Genomic DNA, 22,430 nt, shown 5'->3' on the forward strand with positions numbered 1-22,430 from the left:
TTCCACAATTAAAACAGTTGTTGTGTGGAACAAAACCCACACTTCCCCTTCCAGAAGTTTGGCTAATCGTTGGAACTTGGCTTCTTTGTTGCATAGAACCTTGATGATTCACCTTAGAACTTGAGTCCCCAGCAAACTTGGTATAAGGTTTATTCTTATTAGCTGAACCAAACTTAGTATTTCTCATCGGTCCTCCACTCTTATAATGAGTTACCCTAGCTCGGTTGTCCTCATCAAATACTCTGCACTTGTTTACCAATTCATGGTAGTGAGTAATCCCTTGATAATTGAACACTTGTTTGATCTCAGGGCGAAGACCGCTCACAAACTTCACGCATTTGTCCTCCTCATTGTCTACACTATCATACATAGGGCAGAATCTAACCAAGTCTTGAAATTTAGTCACGTATTCAGCCACAGAATTCTCTCCTTGTTTCAATTCAAGGAATTCCACCTGTTTCTTATGTCTCACATCTCGGGGAAAATATTTCTCCAAGAACAGCCGCTTGAAGTTATCCCAGTTTACTTGAGTTCCCGCAGCCATCATTCTTTGCAAAGCACCTTGCCACCAGATGCCAGCCTCTCCAGAAAGCATAAAAACAGCCAAAGTTACCTTCTGTATCAAAGGACATCCCATAGCTTGGAATATCTTTTCAATTTCAAAAATCCAATCAGCAGCTCCATCAGGATTATAGCCTCCACGAAAGCTTGGCGGATTATTTCGCTGAAATCTCTCTAGCCAATCTATCTCTGGTCGTTGGTTCAGATTACCAATAGCCTGAGCCATCGCTTGCAGAGCACCAGCGATTGCACGATCGTTTCTACCTCCTGCCATTGTTTTTCTGTCCTCCCAGAAAAGTTAACAATCATACTCTAAAACAACAAATTTAATCAATCGTCGTTATATCAATAAATTCAACAATCAATTTACTACACCATTCATCTACCAAACAAGCATAGCAGACTCATAACTTACGGCCGATTGAATCGACCTGCTCTGATACCACTAAATGTGACACCCTTACTACCCCAACACATATATTGTAATAAATCTTTCAATTACAGTAAAAGGGTTCACATGAGAAACTTCGAACAATCACATTAGCAAAAATATAAAATATAACAGACAAGAGTTTTTTTTTTACAAATTGTTTTCAAAATAATATTACAGTACCCAATTCACACGAATATTTCGTCCTAAAAATCCTTTGCCCCGATGTCACAATATCAGAGCATTTCCCAAAATAAAACTGTTGGCATCCTATATGCCACTCGCAGCCGGATCCTCTCCACCTAAAATATCCACAATTTATACGGTGAGAAAAGAAGATATCTATATGCAAAGTACATCCAAACACACCATGTTAAAATCTCATCATATTTTCTTTATTTAATAAAATATTTACGAGCATGTATCATAATTTATCAATCCATCACAATCCATTTAGATTTTATGATTAACACTATCATTTTTACCTTTCCTCATTCACATCAATATAACAATTATCTCAACATCTATAATTCATGCCAATTTCACAATCATTTCCACATACGTAATTCATACCAATCCAACAATTAACACTATGCCAAGACCTCGCCACATTTGACACAAGTGATACAGGTTAATTGCCTCACTCAACCCACACCAGACCAGGGGTCACGCCCTCCCTGTAGCATCACTTACCCAGGGGCCGTGCCGTCCCTCGCCATTTTGGTGTGAGGAAACACAATCACATTACAATCAATACAATCTCTTGCAATTAACCCTATGCCAGGGCTGTCATAAGCGACATAAGTGGTGGTGTTAACTGTCTTTCTCATCCCACACCATGCTAGGGTCACGCCTTCCCTGTAGCACCACTTATACAGGGCCGTGCCATCCTAGTCATTAATGTGAGACATCACAATCACATACAACATCTCAACTCATGATTCAAAGTCACATCAAGATTATCCATTAACAAGTAATATAATAATAACTTTCATTAATATAATAATCAATTAGAATAATTAGGATAAATTGTAAAACCCCTCATTATTCCAAAATCTAGCTCACCGCATTTTCCTTACAATATAGTGAAAAACAAGAAATCATATATATACAGATAATAACAAATATAAATTAACTCCAGTAAAGGTGGCAGTGCCTCCTAGTTAGGAATCAATTTATATCTTCAATAGAATAATTATTCCAAATTATAAATTATATATACAGATAATAATAAGGAAATATAAATTAATTCCAGTAAAGGTGGCAGTGCCTCCTAGTTAGGAATCCATTTATATTTTCATGGTATATTTAAATTCTCAAGTAAGTAGGAAACTTAAAAGAACTAACGGGAAATAAGGAGTCTCAGCCTTCCATTCAAATAAATTAAACGTGATCCTAAGAAATTCTACCCAATACCCTCATATACTCTACATATAAATAATCCCCTTTTCCCCCGTACCTGGATGAATAGAAACTTGAGCAGAACCTCCTCCTCTTTTTCTTAAACCGGGATCAAACTAGAGCAGAACCTCCTCTCTTTCTTTCTCTCTTTTTCTCTCTTCTTTCTCCCTCTCTATCTCTCTAGAATTTCCCTCTCTCTAGAATTGTGAATTTTCAAAACTCTAGGCCTCTATTTATAGAAATTTTAAAGTTACTATGCACAGGTTACTATTCATTAAAATAATATTATTTCATTATTTTAATATTAAAGTTACTATGAACTATTCATTAAAATATTAGAATTAATTAAATTTTGAAACTCAATTCCGCAGCCCCCTTCGGTTCCGCAGCCTTCAATTATGCATATGAATAGTAAAATACTATTCATAAATACGTATACATGAATAGTAAAATACATATACGTAAATAGTAAAATACGTATATGTAAATAGTAAAATACGTATATAAAAATACGGTAACTCTTCTAATAATTCCAATACATAAAAAAATAAAATTTTGGAATGTTACACTACTTCCCTCCTTTTAGAAATTTCGTCCCCGAAATTACCTGATGCAAATAAAAATGGATATGAAGCTTTCATCTTCTCCTCTAATTCCCAAGTAGCACTTTCTGGTATAGCTCCTCCCCAAATAACCTTTACCAAAGGAATTTCTTTACCCCTAAGTTGCTTTACCATTCGATCCTCGACTCTCACCGGGGTTGCTTCCACCGTTAGATTCTCTTTAACCTCAATATGATCCGATTCAATCACATGTGAAGGATCATAGACGTATTTTCGAAGTTGAGAAATATGAAAAACATCATGAAGATTTGACAGATTAGGAGGCAAAGCAATTTGGTAGGCAACATTACCGACTCTTTTTAGAATTTGAAAAGGACCAATAAATCGAGGAGTAAGTTTTCTGGATTTTAATGCCCTGCCAACCCCAGTCCATGGAGTGACTTTCAAGAATACATGATCTCCTTCTTGAAATTCTAAATCTTTTCTCCTCCTGTCAGCATAACTTTTCTGTCTACTCTGAGCTGTCCTCATCCTATCCTGTATCAATTTAACTTTTTCAGTGGTTTGCTGCACAATTTCAGGTCCTAAGATGACATTGTCTCCAGGCTCACTCCAACACAAAGGAGTTCTACACCTCTTACCATACAAGGCTTCATAGGGTGCCATACCTATGCTAGAGTGGTAACTATTATTATAGGTAAACTCTATCAAAGGTAAAAGACTATCCCAACTTCCCCCTTGGTCCAACACACAGGCTCTAAGCAAATCCTCTAAAGATTGAATAGTCCTCTCAGTCTGACCATCAGTTTGAGGGTGGTAAGCTGAACTAAGTCTCAGTTGGGTTCCCAAAGCTTGTTGTAGGCTCTCCCAAAACCTAGAGGTGAATCTAGGGTCCCTGTCTGAAACTATGCTAGATGGTATCCCTTGTAATCTCACAATCTCATCAATATACAATCTAGCCAATTTTTCTAGAGAATACTTAATGTTAATAGGTAAGAAATGTGCACTCTTAGTCAACCTATCAACTATAACCCAAATGGAATCATGTCCTCTCCTAGTCCTAGGCAAAGCAACTACAAAATCCATGGAAATGCTATCCCATTTCCACTCGAGTATACTCAAAGGCTGAAGTAGTCCTGAAGGTTTTTTTGATGCTCTATTTTAGCCTTCTGACACACTAAACAGGCACTCACAAATTCAGCTATATCTTTCTTCATCCTAGGCCACCAGAATATCTTCCTAAGGTCATGATACATCTTAGTTGCTCCTGGGTGAAAACTAAGCTTGCTCCTATGACCTTCCTCTAGGATCAATCGTCTAAGCGTAGGATCACTAGGCACACATACTCGGTCTTTAAATCTTACCACTCCATCTACACCCAAGGTAAATTCTCCTTCAATCCCTTTCCCTATAGCATCACGTCTAGCTACTAGAAATGAATCCACTATTTGTGCTTCTCCAATTTCCTTCAACAGCTCACTAGTCACCCGAATCATACCTAGTCTCACACTACTATGAGTCACCTCACAAGTCAGACTTAAGTCTCTAAATTGTGCCAAAAGGTCCATCTCCCTAATCATAAGAGAAGACAACTGCAAAGATTTCCTACTCAAAGCATCAGCTACCACATTAGCTTTTCCTGGATGATAACTAAGATCAAAATCATAGTCCTTAAGGAACTCCAACCATCTCCTTTGCCTCATATTTAATTCCTTTTGATCAAATAAATACCTAAGACTCTTATGATCACTAAACACTTCAAATTTTGAACCATACAAATAATGTCTCCAAATCTTAAGTGTGAACACCACTGCTGCTAATTCAAGATCATGGGTGGGGTAATTCCTCTCATGTATTTTTAATTGCCTAGATGCATAAGATACGACCTTTCCTTCTTGCATTAACACTCCACCCAAACCCATCTTAGAAGCGTCACAATAAATCACAAAAGTCTTGCTAAGATCAGGCAATACTAAAACAGGTGCACTAGTCAATTTTTCCTTAAGGGCTCGGAAACTATCCTCACATTTACTATCCCATACAAACATAACTCCTTTCCTAGTCAAACTTGTCAAGGGTAATGCTAACTTAGAGAATCCTTCTATGAATCTTCTATAGTATCCAGCCAATCCAAGGAAACTCCTAATCTCACTAACTGACTTAGGTGTCTCCCAATTAAGCACAGCCTCAACCTTAGATGGATCCACTGCTATTCCCCCACTTGAAATTACATGTCCTAAGAAACTCACCTCCTCAAGCCAAAAGTCACACTTAGACAATTTAGCATAAAGTTGTTTCTCCCTGAGGGTTTGTAGTACTACCCTTAAGCGTTCTTCATGCTCCTCTTTAGTCTTAGAATAAACTAGTATGTCATCTATGAAAACAACTACAAATTTATCCAAGTACGGATGAAGAATCCGGTTCATGTAATCCATAAAAATTGCAGGAGCATTCGTCACACCAAAAGGCATTACTAGATACTCATAGTGTCCATAACGGGTCCTAAATGCTGTCTTAGGTACATCTTCACTCTTAACTCTAATCTGATGGTACCCTGATCTAAGATCGATTTTACTAAACACACAAGCACCTACCAACTGATCCATAAGATCATCTATCCTAGGCAACGGATATTTGTTCTTAATGGTCACCTTGTTCAACTGGCGATAATCTACACACAATCGCATACTACCATCCTTCTTTTTGACTAGAAGTACGGGTGCTCCCCAAGGTGATACACTAGGCCTCACAAACCCCTTTTTCAACAAGTCTTCTATTTGTTTCTTTAGTTCCACTAACTCTATGGGTGACATCCTGTAAGGTGCAATAGAGATAGGTCCTGTTCATGGAATTAAATCTATGGAAAATTCTACTTCTCTTCTGGGTGGTAAGCTAGACACATCAGAAAAGACATCCGAAAAGTCACACACAACAGGCAGTTCATTTACCAAAACATTTTTCTCGGAATTCAGATAAGCTAACAACTGTCGCCACCGGCCCAAACGGGCCTCGGCGGTCGCGAAGACGGTCGAGCTCGCTTTTATTTTAGTTTCGAAAATGTATTGGATTATTAGAAAGACTTGTTCTCAAACTGAGACCTTGTCGATCTTATCCAATTTATTTATTAAATGTCTCACCAATCCATGTTAATCCCAAGCGGGACCCTCCATGGATTAGTGGTTTTCGTAGTAAAAGGGTTCGTGGAGTCGCCACCAATGTTTTGCTCAAAACATTGGAAAAAGGGATAAGGCAATTGATTTTATAAATCAACTTTGGCCATTACAACCAGAGTTGGGTAAGGGAGTCGGTTACGCGTGGGGAAGGTGTTAGCACCCCACAGCGCCCCTTTCGGGTTCCCTATGACAGATTATTTTCTAAAGTAACAGCGTAAAATTACTAAATTACCCCTATTTATTCTAAGCAATTATAAATTAACTATCTACATGATGACAGTTTAAATATGCACACAGAAAGCAGTAAAAGGAAGGATTTAAGAAGAAACCTTTGAAGCGTGCTTTTATATATTTCGTAAAACTGGGAAGCTTTTTGGCGTTCCCTCGCTCTACAAGCTCGCTCGCTCCTTCCTAAAAACTTTTGACTACGGAAATCCGGAGGATTTCCCTTCGACTAGGTTTGATCCTCAAGCAAAATGGCTCGAGGCTCAAGAACTTCGTCGGATCAACTCTCCGAGTGATTTCTAGGGCAGAACACTGCTCCAAAACCCCAGAATACTCAAGGAGAGGGTTAAAACTATCTTCAAAAGTCCTCAATGACGTCCAATTGACGTCATATTTATAGGGAATAGGCGCAATACGGCCTACAGAAGCAATACGGCCGTATTGAAATTTTTGAACTTCAATACGGTCGTATTGAGTTCAATACGGCCGTATTGAAATTCAGAAATTTCAATGCGCCCGTATTGAGTTCACTGCGGCTGTATTGAAGCTTCAATACGGCCGTATTGATTTCAGTACGGCCGTATTGAAGTTTCAGAAACTTCAATACGCCGTATTGAGTTCACTGCGGCCGTATTGAAGCTTCAATACGGCCGTATTAAGTTCAGTACGGCCGTATTGGGCTTCATTCCCTCCACTTCCTTATTTTGAGCTATTCTAAGACCTCTAGACCTACAGAGAACCCTCCTAGGGCCTTCCAGGAGTCCTTCTGGCTGATCTTCCTTCAGTCTTCGAGAGTCTTCAAGCTTTATTTCCGACCCGGACAATTTTAGGGGTCTACAGCTGCCCCCCCTTTACTTAGTCGGACGGCCTTTTGGTGTACCGGCTGACAAGTAAAGGAGTTGACCCAATTGTCCGGGTGATGCGCCGACCTTCTGACTTGTAGCGTCTTCCGGTGGAAAATTGTCGAGTAGCCTCTCCAGGTTTTGCTTTGCTTGCTGCCCAAGCTGGAAGCTGTGAGTACCGCCTCTCCAGGTTTAGCTTCACTCTTTGTTCGAGCCGGAAGCTAAGTACCCTTGTGACAACGGTAGCAGTGTGAGTTTCGCCTCTCCAGGCTTAGTCTCGCTCTTTGTTCGAGCCGGAAACTAAGCACCTTTGTGACGACGGTGAGCAGTGTGAGTTTCGCCTCTCCAGGCTTAGTCTCGCTCTTTGTTCAAGCCGGAAACTAAGCACCTTTGTGACGACGGTGAGCAGTGTGAGTTTCGCCTCTCCAGGCTTTGCTTTGCTTGCTGCCCAAGCTGGAAGCTGTGAGTACCGCCTCTCCAGGCTTAGCTTCACTCTTTGTTCGAGCCGGAAGCTAAGTACCCTTGTGACAACGGTAAGCAGTGAGTACCTCCTTTCCAGAGATAGCTTCGCTCATTGCTCGAGCCGGAAGCTGCATACCTCCGTGTTTGTGACGACGGGGTAGCGTGAATATCTCCTTTCCAGGGATTTGTGATGATTTTGTCTCCACAGTCCACGATGCTGCTTCGACGGTTGTTTTTTTTTTGATTTTTGTGCCACTGAGGGCTGGATAACGCAGGGATCCGTCTAGGGGATGTGCAGTTACTCATAGGTTCTTGTGTCCCAACTTTCCATTGCGTAGTTGGTGCCCACTGGGGAATTTCTGATTCCTTAGGGGTGCAGACACAAAGATGCTCTTTCTGATGTGAGCGGTGCCTTATGATTGGCTGACGTCCTTTCGACGTTGGTGGAGTATCCCGGTTATCCTTGTTCGGGTGTCTCTTTTGTTTTTTTGATTTTGCTGCCTCTGTGTAGGCTGTTATCCACTGGGGGATTTTGTCGTTGATTTTGATTAGCCTCTTCTGTTAGGCATATCACCTTGATGTTCAATGATTGGCTGAGAGCCAGATTCCACTTGGGGAATGATTATTGATCTTTTTATGATTTTTCCTTTTGAAGGAGTGCCTCTTATGTAGGCGACTGGGGAATTGGGGTTCAGTGTTCGGCTGAGTGCCAAATTCCGCTTGGGGAATGGTTATTGATGTTTTTTGATTTTTCTCCTTTTGCAGGGATGCCTCTTGAGTAGGCGACTGGGGATTTGGGGATCTTATGTATCCCAGAGTATTTTTTAGGAAGCCTCTGCAGGCTTAGCCTCACTCAACGCCTGAGTTGAAGAGCTATCTTCACTGAGGAAGTCTTTAAAGTCCTTTGACTTGGATATTCTTCTTGGGCGATCGTGTTTCCATTAGGGACCTTGACGATCTTGATAGCTCTTGCTGGGGATTTTGAGTCCGAGAGCGTGAGTTGAGGTTTCTCTGGGGAGTATTATTTCTGCGAGCCTCTCCAGGCTCAATTATTCTGCATACTGTGGAGGATGTGGAGTATTATTTTGGTAAGCCTCTCCAGGCTCAGTTATTCTGTACAATCTGTTTGCTGGATTTTCTATATCCTTGCCTTTTTTCATTTTCGGCTTTTTCTGTATTTTGCCTTTTCTTCTGATTTGGCTTTTTCTGTATTTTGCCTTTTTTTATGTTTTTGGCTTTTGCTGTACAGAAATTAAAAGTGCTAAAGAAATTAAATTCAGTTATTATAAGAGAGTATTATTTCGGCAAACCTCTCCAGGCTCAGTTATTTTGTAGGAGTATTATTTCGGCAAGCCTCTCCAGGCTCAGTTGTTCTGAGAGTATTCTTTCGGCAAGCCTCTCCAGGCTCAGTTATTCTGAGAGTATTCTTTCGGCAAGCCTCTCCAGGCTCAGTTATTCTGAGAGTATTCTTTCGGCAAGCCTCTCCAGGCTCAGTTATTCTGAGAGTATTCTTTCGGCAAGCCTCTCCAGGCTCAGTTATTCTGTATGACGCTGTTGATTTTCTGAATCTTTGCATTTTGTTTGCTGCTATCATACACAAGCAATTTTTCCTATTTTTCTATTTTATGCGGTTGCCTTATGATAAGGTCTTTGAATGTGCAACTAATGTGTGTGTGATGCACAAATGCAATACAATTTTTTATTTTTGTTCATTTATTTAGAAAAGTGAGTGGCTCTCCCTATCCTCTTCTTCTTGGAGGACTTTCTGTCATTGACGCGAGGGAGTATTTTTGTAAGCCTTTATGCAGGAGATTATGGATTTTACAGGAACCCCTCCAATTTTCTTTTATTGACCGATTATTAATGGAATTTCGTACAATTTTTATGAAAAACCAATTCAGAGGCATAATCACATGGTCAAGAAAGAAAAGAAACAAATGGATATTTTTATTGATATTCAAATGTTTATACAGAAAGATTTACAAAGGGATTTTCTGAAGAATGGCTGGCCAGGGTAGGCTGTACATTTTTGGCTTAAACAATTTCATCTGTGATTGCTGCCCTTCCCGTTCCCTAGTTGCTTCGGGTGAGATGCCTGAGCCAGGAGTGTAGATGCTGCAAGACGCTTGCTTCTAGAAGATTATCACTTGAACCGCCTTTCGGTTTTCGATTCAAGTGATCGTTGCTTGCTTTACTTTTTGCATCTTATTCTTTTGCCCCTAATTTTTGCCTAGGACATGTCCTAGCGGGGATAATTTTGCCTTTGTTTTGCCTAGTACCCTTGTACTGGCGGGCTTTTCGTTTTGCCCTAACTTTTGCCTAGGATGCCCTTTTTGGGTTTTCATCCTAGCGGGCTGATGCAAGCAACGTCTTCAAGGATAATACTTCTTTACCACGTCAGCGTTGACTGGGTATCGAAGTTCTTCTCCGTCCATGTCTGTGAGAATCAATGCTCCTCCGGAGAAGGCTCGCTTCACCACGTATGGTCCTTCGTAATTTGGGGCCCACTTTCCGATTTTGTCCTTTTGAGCTGGTAGCAATTTCTTCATCACCAGCTCTCCCTCATGGTAGATTCGAGGATGGACTTTCTTGTCAAAAGCCTTTTTGATCTTCCTTTGGTAGGCTTGACCATGGCATATAGCGTTCAGTCGTTTTTCTTCGATAAGGTTCAATTGGTCGTATCGACTTTGAACCCATTCTGCCTCGGAAAGTTTTGCTTCCATGATTACTCTCAGAGAAGGTATCTCGACTTCAACCGGCAGAACTGCCTCCATTCCATAAACAAGGGAGAATGGAGTAGCTCCTGTGGATGTACGTACTGAAGTTCTATAACCATGGAGAGCGAAGGGTAGCATCTCATGCCAGTCTTTGAATGAGACAACCATCTTTTGTACTATCTTCTTGATATTCTTATTGGCTGCCTCGACTGCCCCATTCATCTTTGGTCGATATGGGGAAGAGTTGTGGTGCTGAATTTTGAACTCTTTGCACAGTTCTTCCACCATCTTATTGTTCAAATTGGATCCATTATCAGTGATGATTTTGTCGGGAATACCGTATCTGCATATGATATTCTTTCTGACGAAGGATGTTACCACTTTTCGGGTCACATGAGCATACGATGCCGCTTCTACCCATTTGGTGAAATAGTCAATGGCCACAAGGATGAACCTATGTCCATTGGATGCCTTTGGCTCGATGGGTCCAATAACATCCATGCCCCACATTGCGAATGGCCATGGTGAAGCCAACACATTGAGTGGCGTTGGTGGGACATGAATGTTGTCGGCGTATGCTTGACACTTGTGGCATTTCCGGACGTATTGGTAACAATCCCTTTCAATGGTCGACCAATAATATCCTGCTCTGAGGATTTTCTTAGCCATTGCAGGCCCGGGAATATGGGTACTGAAAACCCCCTCATGTATTTCTTTGATTACATTTTGAGCTTCGACTTGGTCTATGCACCTCAACAAGACCGAGTCATAATTCTTTTTGTAGAGGGTTTCTCCAATTAACAGAAATCCCATGGCCCTTCTTCGGATATGCTTTTTATCATTATCGCTAGCCATATCAGGATATTCCCCTTTTGACAGATATTGTTTGATGTCATGGAACCATGGATGATCGTCAACAGCTTCATCTATCAGTAGGCAGAACGCTTGCTTATCGTGCCGCCGGATATTGATGATGGGCATTTCATGCTCCTTATCCAAGGCGAACATCGATGATAGTGTAGCAAGGGCGTCAGCGAACTGATTTTCCTCCCTTGGGATATATTCAAAGACGACAGTTTGAAAGAATTGTATCAGGTCTTTGATATGCTCAACATATGGTATCAGCTTAGGATTTCGGACTTCCCATTCACCTCGCAGTTGGTGGATGACTAAAGCCGAATCTCCAAATACTTTGAGCTTTAGGATACCATTGTTGATTGCTGCTTGGATTCCTAACGCGCAAGCCTCGTATTCGGCCATGTTATTTGTACAGTCGAAGTTGAGTCTTGCCGTTAAGGGGATATGCTTTCCTTGTGGGGAGATTAATACTGTTCCAATCCCCTGTCCAAGCATGTTGGAGGCTCCATCGAAATACATGGTCCACGTATCATCCTTAGGATCTTCATGTTGTAAATACATTATATCCTCATCGGGGAAATCATCCTGAAGGGATTGATAGTCATTGGTCGGCCCGTGTGCTAGGTAATCAGCTAGGGTACTACCCTTGATGGCCTTTTGTGTGACATGTATGATGTCAAATTCTGATAATTGCACTTGCCATCGGGCAATCTTCCCAGTGATTATCGGTTTGTCGAACACGTACTTAATTGGGTCCATTTTGGAAACCAACCAAGTAGTATGCCTAATCATATATTGCCTGAGCCGTTGTGTTGCCCATGCTAACGCACAGCACGTCTTTTCTAGTGGCGTGTAGCGGGTTTCATAATCAAGGAACTTTTTGCTCAGGTAGTAGATGGCTTGTTCTTTCTTCTTTGTTTCATCTTGTTGTCCTAGCACAGCTCCCATGGACTCATCAAGCACCGTTAGATAGAGGATTAATGGTCTTCCCTCGACAGGTGGCACCAACACTGGTGGATTGGCCAAGCACTGTTTGATCTTATCGAAAGCTTGTTGACAATTCTCATTCCAAACTTCGGAATGATTCTTGCGCAACAGCTTGAATATTGGTTTGCACGTGTCAGTTAACTGTGCGATGAACCTTGCGACGTAGTTCACCCTGCCGAGGAATCCTCTAATTTCTTTCTCAGTTTTAGGAGGAGGCATTTCCATTATTGCCTTTACTTTATCGGGGTCCACCTCTATGCCTTTTTCACTGACGATGAACCCGAGAAGCTTACCCGACCGAACTCCGAAAGTACACTTAGCCGGGTTTAGCTTAAGCTGATACTTACGAAGCCGATTGAATAATTTTCTCAAATATTGGATGTGGTCCATCTCGTCTTTTGACTTTGCGATCATGTCATCCACGTATACTTCAATTTCTTTGTGGATCATATCGTGGAATAGCGTCACCATCGCTCGTTGGTAGGTGGCACCCGCATTTTTAAGTCCAAAAGGCATCACCCTGTAGCAGAAAGTTCCCCAGGGTGTAATGAAAGAAGTTTTCTCGCGGTCTTCTATATTCATCTTGATTTGATTATACCCCGAGTATCCATCCATAAAGGAATAGAGTGTGTTTGTGGCGGTGTGATCCACAAGTGTATCGATGTGGGGCAAGGGAAAATCGTCCTTTGGACTGGCACGATTCAAATCCCTATAATCAACACACACTCTAACCTTCCCATTCTTTTTGATGACTGGCACAATGTTAGCCAGCCATTCGGGATACTGGGATACAACCAAGAATCCCGCGTCTAATTGTTTTTCTACCTCCTCCTTAATCTTTAAGGACCATTCGGGCTTGATTCGTCGAAGCTTTTGCTTAATGGGTCGAAACCCCTCTTTTAAGGGCAACTTGTGTTTGACGATGTTGGAGTCCAAACCGGGCATATCATGGTACGACCATGCAAATACGTCCTTGTATTCCCTCAACAATTGAATCAATTACGTTTTTATTCCATCACTGATACGGGTCCCAATGTTGACCTCTTTCAATTCTTGACCCTGCCCCAAATTCACGGTCTCCAATTCTTCTTGATTCGGTTGGAGTAGACGAGCTTCTTGATCTAGCAGTCTTTGCAGATCCGGAGAGATGGTCTCCTCATCACTGTCCAACTCAACCCATTCACCCTCGGCTTTCGGATCCCGGTCAGAGCGAGCAATCACAGACATAATTATTTATTGGTTCTGTTTAGGTTTAGAGTTTATTAATATTAATGAGAGAGAGAGAATAGAACAAAATGAGAGAATAATGTGTGAAAAATGCCTCTTTATTGATATATGTATGTAAAACTGTACAAAACCCTTTATTTACATGAAAAAGTCCTCATGATCTCGGGTAGTGATCATGAGTCCCTAAAAGAAAAAATGTGGAGGGGCCCTATCATGGCTTGCCCTTCTCTCTACTCCTGCTGCGGTAGAGGATTCTTGCTCACGTCGGGCGCCGTCGAATCGAAAGTGACCCACCCAGCATCGATAAGGTCTTGGACCTTATACTTGAGAGCTCTGCAGTTCTCCGTTGAATGTCCCGGTGCCCCCGAATGGTATAGACATTTGTCTTGTGGATTGTACCAATCGGGGTAAGATGGATTCACTTTCTTTGGTGGAATGTAAGCTATAAGACGCGCCTCCACTAGCTTCGGCAGGAGATCGCTATAAGTGGTCGAAAGTTTATCAAACTTCTTCACAGAGTTGTTTTGCGATTTGCCTGACTTCGAAGCGGAAGAAGATGGAGAAATGGTTACAGCGTTGACTCCTCCTTCTTTCTTCTTCCCGAAGGCCTTCTTAGCTTCATATGATTGGGAAGGCTTAGCCAGCTTCCCACTTTTAAGTCCTTGTTCCACCCTTTCTCCAATGGTGATGATGTCCAAGAAGAGTGTCGTTGTGTTCCCTATCATTTTATCGTAATAGGGACCAGTCAACGAGTTGATGAATAAGGACACCGTCTCCTTATCCGACAGCGGGGGCTCTATCTGTGCCGCCAACTCCCTCCAACGTTGGGCGTACGCGTTGAAGGATTCATCGTTCTTTTTACTCAAGGCTTGAAGATCAGACCTATCGGGTGTTAGGTCGATGTTGTATTTATAGCGCTTGAGAAAGGCGTCGGCCAACTGCCTCCATGTATGTACTAGATTTCCATCTAGCTGCATATACCAGTTGAGTGCAGTTTCAGCTAAGCTCTCTTGAAAGCAGTGGATCAAGAGCTTTTCATTTGTGGCATATGCAGCCATCTTGCGACAGTACATGGTGAGATGACTTTTGGGGCAAGTCGATCCCACATACTTTGGGAAATCCGGCACTTTAAATTTAGGAGGGAATTGAATGTCCCTCACTAAGCACATGTCGGCGGCATCTTTGATGTCAAAATCATGCCCCTCCATAGCCCTTAGCCGATCCTCGAGGGCGTGGAATTGTTCCTTTGATACTTCGGGCTCTTTAATCATAATTCCAGCCCCAAGGTGTACAGCGTGTGGAGGATCTTTTTCATGCTCTTCCTCCTCTCCCTCATGATGGGACCCATGATCACTGTGATGAGATTCATGGATGTTGTGATGACGCATGAGTTCCATCATTCGCGCCATTTGGTCTTTAAGTTGTGAAAGCTCGGTTGTGAGCTTTTTGTTTTGTTCCTCCAGCGCTTCCATCTTCTTGATTTTTTGTGCGCGTGTGAGGACAGAGAGATGACCAGCCACTTTCTAAAAATGAATATTTAATCTAATTAATTTATGGAATGAATACGCTCTTGACATGAGCTTGATAACCCTCCATTTTTAAGGCGCTGCCTTTTTAAAACAGAGTGTTACCACCCTCCTTGACTTATGATCTCTCCTCAACGGAGAATCTCGATAATTATGGGTCACTTTTACTCATGTCAAGAGGTATTGGTGAACCTAAAATGCATGGTTTATGAGGATGCATGATATCTTTATTGGTAATGATGCACATGCTCCTCACTTTTATTATATTTTCACACATGGTCTTTCCTCTCATGTCATGGTTTTTTCATGCATGGGGATTATTCTTTAGACCTTATCACGAGGTTATTTATTAATGCACAAACAATTGCACATAAGCATTTACACAAACAATTCACTCATCCACGAACAGTCACGAGCGAATCACGAGGTAGGGGTCTCCTGCAGAAAAGTGCATATTCAAGGAGGATCTAACTGTTCTCGCTTGGTCAAAGGCCCCCAAGGTGCCCCCATTATAGGGATCCAATTCCCCTCGTCGTAGGTCGATGGAAAGCTCCAACGCACCGTCGGACTCAAGTTCATGGTTATCACCTTGAGTGATGTTTTCCGACAACGGTCTACGGGCACCTATAGACCCATTCGACAACCGGCCGTACTAACATCCACTCCCTATGGTTAATCACTCATGCCCCCGGGTATAGAGGGAACTGTTGTGTGCAAAGGTTTGTGTGCAGTTTTTATTTCAAACAATTGCGTAAATTTAAAAATACAACAATTATTAAAGCCAAATAGATAAACATGTTATCATACAAGAAAGGGGTAATAAAGTAATTTTAACTATTATTTGTTAAAATAATCTGTCACTAAATGGGACTGACTCTCGAGGCTTCCCTAGTGGAGTCGCCATCTGTCGCCACCGGCCCAAACGGGCCTCGGCGGTCGCGAAGACGGTCGAGCTCGCTTTTATTTTAGTTTCGAAAATGTATTGGATTATTAGAAAGACTTGTTCTCAAACTGAGACCTTGTCGATCTTATCCAATTTATTTATTAAATGTCTCACCAATCCATGTTAATCCCAAGCGGGACCCTCCATGGATTAGTGGTTTTCGTAGTAAAAGGGTTCGTGGAGTCGCCACCAATGTTTGCTCAAAACATTGGAAAAAGGGATAAGGCAATTGATTTTATAAATCAACTTTGGCCATTACAACCAGAGTTGGGTAAGGGAGTCGGTTACGCGTGGGGAAGGTGTTAGCACCCCACAGCGCCCCTTTCGGGTTCCCTATGACAGATTATTTTCTAAAGTAACAGCGTAAAATTACTAAATTACCCCTATTTATTCTAAGCAATTATAAATTAACTATCTACATGATGACAGTTTAAATATGCACACAGAAAGTAGTAAAAGGAAGGATTTAAGAAGAAACCTTTGAAGCGTGCTTTTATATATTTGGTAAAACTGGGAAGCTTTTTGGCGTTCCCTCGCTCTACAAGCTCGCTCGCTCCTTCCTAAAAACTTTTGACTACGGAAATCCGGAGGATTTCCCTTCGACTAGGTTTGATCCTCAAGCAAAATGGCTCGAGGCTCAAGAACTTCGTCGGATCAACTCTCCGAGTGATTTCTAGGGCAGAACACTGCTCCAAAACCCCAGAATACTCAAGGAGAGGGTTAAAACTATCTTCAAAAGTCCTCAATGACGTCCAATTGACGTCATATTTATAGGGAATAGGCGCAATACGGCCTACAGAAGCAATACGGCCGTATTGAAATTTTTGAACTTCAATACGGTCGTATTGAGTTCAATACGGCCGTATTGAAATTCAGAAATTTCAATGCGCCCGTATTGAGTTCACTGCGGCTGTATTGAAGCTTCAATACGGCCGTATTGATTTCAGTACGGCCGTATTGAAGTTTCAGAAACTTCAATACGCCGTATTGAGTTCACTGCGGCCGTATTGAAGCTTCAATACGGCCGTATTAAGTTCAGTACGGCCGTATTGGGCTTCATTCCCTCCACTTCCTTATTTTGAGCTATTCTAAGACCTCTAGACCTACAGAGAACCCTCCTAGGGCCTTCCAGGAGTCCTTCTGGCTGATCTTCCTTCAGTCTTCGAGAGTCTTCAAGCTTTATTTCCGACCCGGACAATTTTAGGGGTCTACAACAACATGTACACTTGGGCATCTTCTTGCAAAGATACCTTAACTTGGTTGGCAGTCAAATAATCCTTACTCACTTTTTCAACAGACTCCCCAAAGATAATAGATTTACTAGCACAATTCAAAAGGACATGATTGGAAGATAACCAGTCCATACCCAAAATAACATCTAGTTGACTTAGAGGTAAACAAATTAAGTCAACCATGAAATCTCTACCTTCAATAGTCAGAGGACACTTTGAACAGACATCAGACGTGATTACCGATTCACTAGTGGGTGTTTCGACAATTAACTCAAAAGACAAGGAAGAGACAGGTAATTTTAGTTTAGACACACACACATGTGATATGAAAGAGTGAGTCGCACCAGAATCATATAAAACGGTTAAAGGAGTTCCATTAATGAAACACATACCCTGAATTAAGTCTTCGGATTGAGTAGCTTCAGCACCACTCAAAGCAAATACTCTTCCTGTGGTTCGAGGTTTGCTAGCGCTCCCTCCAGCCTCTGTTATTTCTTTCCTACTCTGAGGGCATTCACTAGCTTTATGTCCCTCTGCTTTACATTTGAAGCATATCATTATCCTTTGCATCCGACAATCAACTGCCCTATGTCCTGGCTTTCCACAATTAAAACAGTTGTTGTGTGGAACAAAACCCACACTTCCCCTTCCAGAAGTTTGGCTAATCGTTGGAACTTGGCTTCTTTGTTGCATAGAACCTTGATGATTCACCTTAGAACTTGAGTCCCCAGCAAACTTGGTATAAGGTTTATTCTTATTAGCTGAACCAAACTTAGTATTTCTCATCGGTCCTCCACTCTTATAATGAGTTACCCTAGCTCGGTTGTCCTCATCAAATACTCTGCACTTGTTTACCAATTCATGGTAGTGAGTAATCCCTTGATAATTGAACACTTGTTTGATCTCAGGGCGAAGACCGCTCACAAACTTCACGCATTTGTCCTCCTCATTGTCTACACTATCATACATAGGGCAGAATCTAACCAAGTCTTGAAATTTAGTCACGTATTCAGCCACAGAATTCTCTCCTTGTTTCAATTCAAGGAATTCCACCTGTTTCTTATGTCTCACATCTCGGGGAAAATATTTCTCCAAGAACAGCCGCTTGAAGTTATCCCAGTTTACTTGAGTTCCCGCAGCCATCATTCTTTGCAAAGCACCTTGCCACCAGATGCCAGTTTACTTGAGATCCCAGTTTACTTGTGTATCCTCAACTCTTAATAATTGAATTTATCTTTATCTTTCTATCTTGTTTATGCTTATATAATTGAATTTGAATTGATCACTTAAATTCATTACATAAGACGTTCTCATTAACTCCTTGAACTAAGACCTATGTGATGCTTACTTACATTGGACTTAAGAAGGAATGCAAGACCAAGAATTATGTGACGCTTGTTTACATTAATTTTGAGAAAGACAAAGGAATATTCATGGACTTAATTGATTGACTCATTAATTGTTTGCCGATTCAAGGACTTAGAGTTTAACTAGGGATTAAATGTGAATGAATAATTCTAACCTTGTTAACTCGAATCATGTTTGCTTAAACATTTGAAGAATCTCCTAAATTAATTGACGCTTGATTGGTTAACTTTGGGACAAGCAAGAATTGATTAATTAAGTTCTCCAATGGATGGCTTGTTGGATTCTTGGACTTAGAGACCAAATAGGGATTAAAATTGGACGCTTGATCCTAACCTAATGGACTCAAATAATGTTCGCTTGAACTTTGGAAAGAATCTATTTAAGTTTTGTTGGTGCTTAACTAATTGAACTTAAATGCAAGAATTTAATTATTATTTGAGATTGAGATTTTGAACCAAGGATAAATCCAAAGAACGAAAATCCACAAGTTGAAGTTTTTATCATCTAAGTTTATTATTCAACTTCTTGTTCTAAAAATTATATCAAACTCCGAACCCCCCCCTTTTTTTTTCCAAAAACTGCTAATATAATAAAAAGAATTTCCTTTGATCCTCGAGAGACGACTTTGGGGCACTACTGTGCTACAAGTTTAAACTCATTTTACATTTGTGTTTGATAGAGGCTTCGACAACCTCTCGTCAAGTACCCAATTCACACGAATATTTCGTCCTAAAAATCCTTTGCCCCGATGTCACAATATCAGAGCATTTCCCAAAATAAAACTGTTGGCATCCTATATGCCACTCGCAGCCGGATCCTCTCCACCTAAAATATCCACAATTTATACGGTGAGAAAAGAAGATATCTATATGCAAAGTACATCCAAACACACCATGTTAAAATCTCATCATATTTTCTTTATTTAATAAAATATTTACGAGCATGTATCATAATTTATCAATCCATCACAATCCATTTAGATTTTATGATTAACACTATCATTTTTACCTTTCCTCATTCACATCAATATAACAATTATCTCAACATCTATAATTCATGCCAATTTCACAATCATTTCCACATACGTAATTCATACCAATCCAACAATTAACACTATGCCAAGACCTCGCCACATTTGACACAAGTGATACAGGTTAATTGCCTCACTCAACCCACACCAGACCAGGGGTCACGCCCTCCCTGTAGCATCACTTACCCAGGGGCCGTGCCGTCCCTCGCCATTTTGGTGTGAGGAAACACAATCACATTACAATCAATACAATCTCTTGCAATTAACCCTATGCCAGGGCTGTCATAAGCGACATAAGTGGTGGTGTTAACTGTCTTTCTCATCCCACACCATGCTAGGGTCACGCCTTCCCTGTAGCACCACTTATACAGGGCCGTGCCATCCTAGTCATTGATGTGAGACATCACAATCACATACAACATCTCAACTCATGATTCAAAGTCACATCAAGATTATCCATTAACAAGTAATATAATAATAACTTTCATTAATATAATAATCAATTAGAATAATTAGGATAAATTGTAAAACCCCTCATTATTCCAAAATCTAGCTCACCGCATTTTCCTTACAATATAGTGAAAAACAAGAAATCATATATATACAGATAATAACAAATATAAATTAACTCCAGTAAAGGTGGCAGTGCCTCCTAGTTAGGAATCAATTTATATCTTCAATAGAATAATTATTCCAAATTATAAATTATATATACAGATAATAATAAGGAAATATAAATTAATTCCAGTAAAGGTGGCAGTGCCTCCTAGTTAGGAATCCATTTATATTTTCATGGTATATTTAAATTCTCAAGTAAGTAGGAAACTTAAAAGAACTAACGGGAAATAAGGAGTCTCAGCCTTCCATTCAAATAAATTAAACGTGATCCTAAGAAATTCTACCCAATACCCTCATATACTCTACATATAAATAATCCCCTTTTCCCCCGTACCTGGATGAATAGAAACTTGAGCAGAACCTCCTCCTCTTTTTCTTAAACCGGGATCAAACTAGAGCAGAACCTCCTCTCTTTCTTTCTCTCTTTTTCTCTCTTCTTTCTCCCTCTCTATCTCTCTAGAATTTCCCTCTCTCTAGAATTGTGAATTTTCAAAACTCTAGGCCTCTATTTATAGAAATTTTAAAGTTACTATGCACAGGTTACTATTCATTAAAATAATATTATTTCATTATTTTAATATTAAAGTTACTATGAACTATTCATTAAAATATTAGAATTAATTAAATTTTGAAACTCAATTCCGCAGCCCCCTTCGGTTCCGCAGCCTTCAATTATGCATATGAATAGTAAAATACTATTCATAAATACGTATACATGAATAGTAAAATACATATACGTAAATAGTAAAATACGTATATGTAAATAGTAAAATACGTATATAAAAATACGGTAACTCTTCTAATAATTCCAATACATAAAAAAATAAAATTTTGGAATGTTACATTGGCCATGAGATCCAAAGAGCTTTGGGAGGGAACCATCACAAACATAGAGTGCCAAACACATCGGGAGGAAACTAACCAAGTTTTCTCATTGTGAAGGGAACACCAAATTGGAGCTTGAAGAATTTTCTTGTTTTGTTTATTTACTCTTTCTTTTGTGCCAATTTTGTGTTGTTTTGATTGGGCCACTTGTGTCTTGGTCCTTATTCATTCAATTGGGTTGTAAATTGGCCTCTTAAATTAATTAGTTTTTAGGGGTAGTTTCGTTTAGTACTTGTGGAAGTGTCTTGAAAACCCCCAAGGTCACTTCAAGCTTCCACCCTAGGACTTCCGACTAGTATATGCTTTATTGCTTTCCTTTAATTCTCTTAGTTGTTAGCATAATTCCTTAGATTTTCGTATGTTCGTTTAGAGGCTTCCAAAGTTGCCTACTAAGGGTCCGAATACTCACACTCACTCTTGTGCTAAAATTGTTTTTGTGAGAAAAGTGAAAAGGGGCTTAGTGATTTCTACTTGAAAAGGCTTGGTTTTTAAGAGACTCTTTGTAGTCCACCTCCCTTGATAGTTCACTTTCTGCACTTAGGCCTTCTATCACTACTCTTGCACTCAAAAGCTTTTGTGAAAACCTTTTATCACTCACTCTTTGTGAAAATATTTTCAAGAACCTCTTTGTGAAAACCTTTCTTGATCAAAGATGAGTGATCATTCAAGTGTAAGGGGTCAAAATACTCATAGTAGTAGACATAGTCTTAGGGATGAGCTTAGAGAACTTAGGGAGTATATAAAAAGAAAAGAAGAAGAAAATGCAAAAAGAGAGGAAGAACATAAGAGAAAAGAGAGAGAAAATGAGAAAAACAATAAGGAAATAAAAGAGATGTTAGCAAAACTAGTCATGGGAGGGGGAGTTGGGGGATCCAACCCAAGGGTAAGCACCCCTAGAAGTGAAAGTGAGGGTAGTCAACACCCTACAAACCCCCTAAGTGATAGCCATTATAGTAGTCATCACAATGATGATTACTATCAAAGGCCACCAATAACATAAAGACCAAGACCAAGGGAGTCTTCCAATAAGGAACCCAACATTACTCTTCCCTCATTTCATGGCAAAGACATTGTTGAAACATATTTAGATTGGGAAATGAAATTTGAACAACTTTTTTCTTGCCATGGAATAAGTGAAGAGAAAAAGGTTTCTTTAGCAATGTAGACCCCTAAAATTGTCCGGGTCGGAAATAAGACTCGAAGACTCTCAAAGACCGAAGGAAAGTCAGCCGGAAGGACTCCTGGAAGACCCTAGGATGATTATTCGTAGGTTTAGAAGTCTTAGAGTAGCTTAACATAAAGATGTGGGAGGATTGAAGCTCAATACGGCCTCCTAGAAGTTCAGTACGGCCGTACTGAACAATTTGAACTACAATACGGCC

At 40.4% G+C, this 22,430-nt stretch overlaps 1 protein-coding gene across 1 annotated transcript; it reads right to left on the minus strand.

The window, feature by feature from the left end:
- Positions 1-1,034: 1,034 nt before the first annotated feature.
- LOC145954553 (uncharacterized) lies at positions 1,035-18,116 on the minus strand. The gene is made up of 3 exons (XM_083069061.1): positions 17,576-18,116; positions 3,000-3,878; positions 1,035-1,293 (listed from the first exon to the last, which is right to left on the minus strand). Exons 1-3 carry the CDS (start codon positions 18,114-18,116, stop codon positions 1,262-1,264), a joined length of 1,452 nt encoding a protein of 483 aa, XP_082925187.1. The 3' UTR covers positions 1,035-1,261.
- Between the last annotated feature and the right edge of the window lie 4,314 nt (positions 18,117-22,430).

This window comes from Cajanus cajan, chromosome 1 (genome assembly GCF_000230855.2).
Source record: "Cajanus cajan strain Asha chromosome 1, NIPB_CcT2T_4, whole genome shotgun sequence".
Lineage (NCBI taxonomy): Eukaryota > Viridiplantae > Streptophyta > Magnoliopsida > Fabales > Fabaceae > Cajanus > Cajanus cajan.

Excerpts from the sequence above, each read along its gene's own strand:
- LOC145954553 (XM_083069061.1), bottom strand. The coding sequence starts at position 18,116 with ATGTATGATAGTGTAGACAATGAGGAGGACAAATGCGTGAAGTTTGTG. Across the intron at positions 3,879-17,575 it reads AAGAGTATTTGCTTTGAGTG|GGATACCATCTAGCATAGTT; the intron begins GTGCTGAAGCTA and ends TGAGATTACAAG. Across the intron at positions 1,294-2,999 it reads TCCATTTTTATTTGCATCAG|GTGGAGAGGATCCGGCTGCG; the intron begins GTAATTTCGGGG and ends TGGATATTTTAG.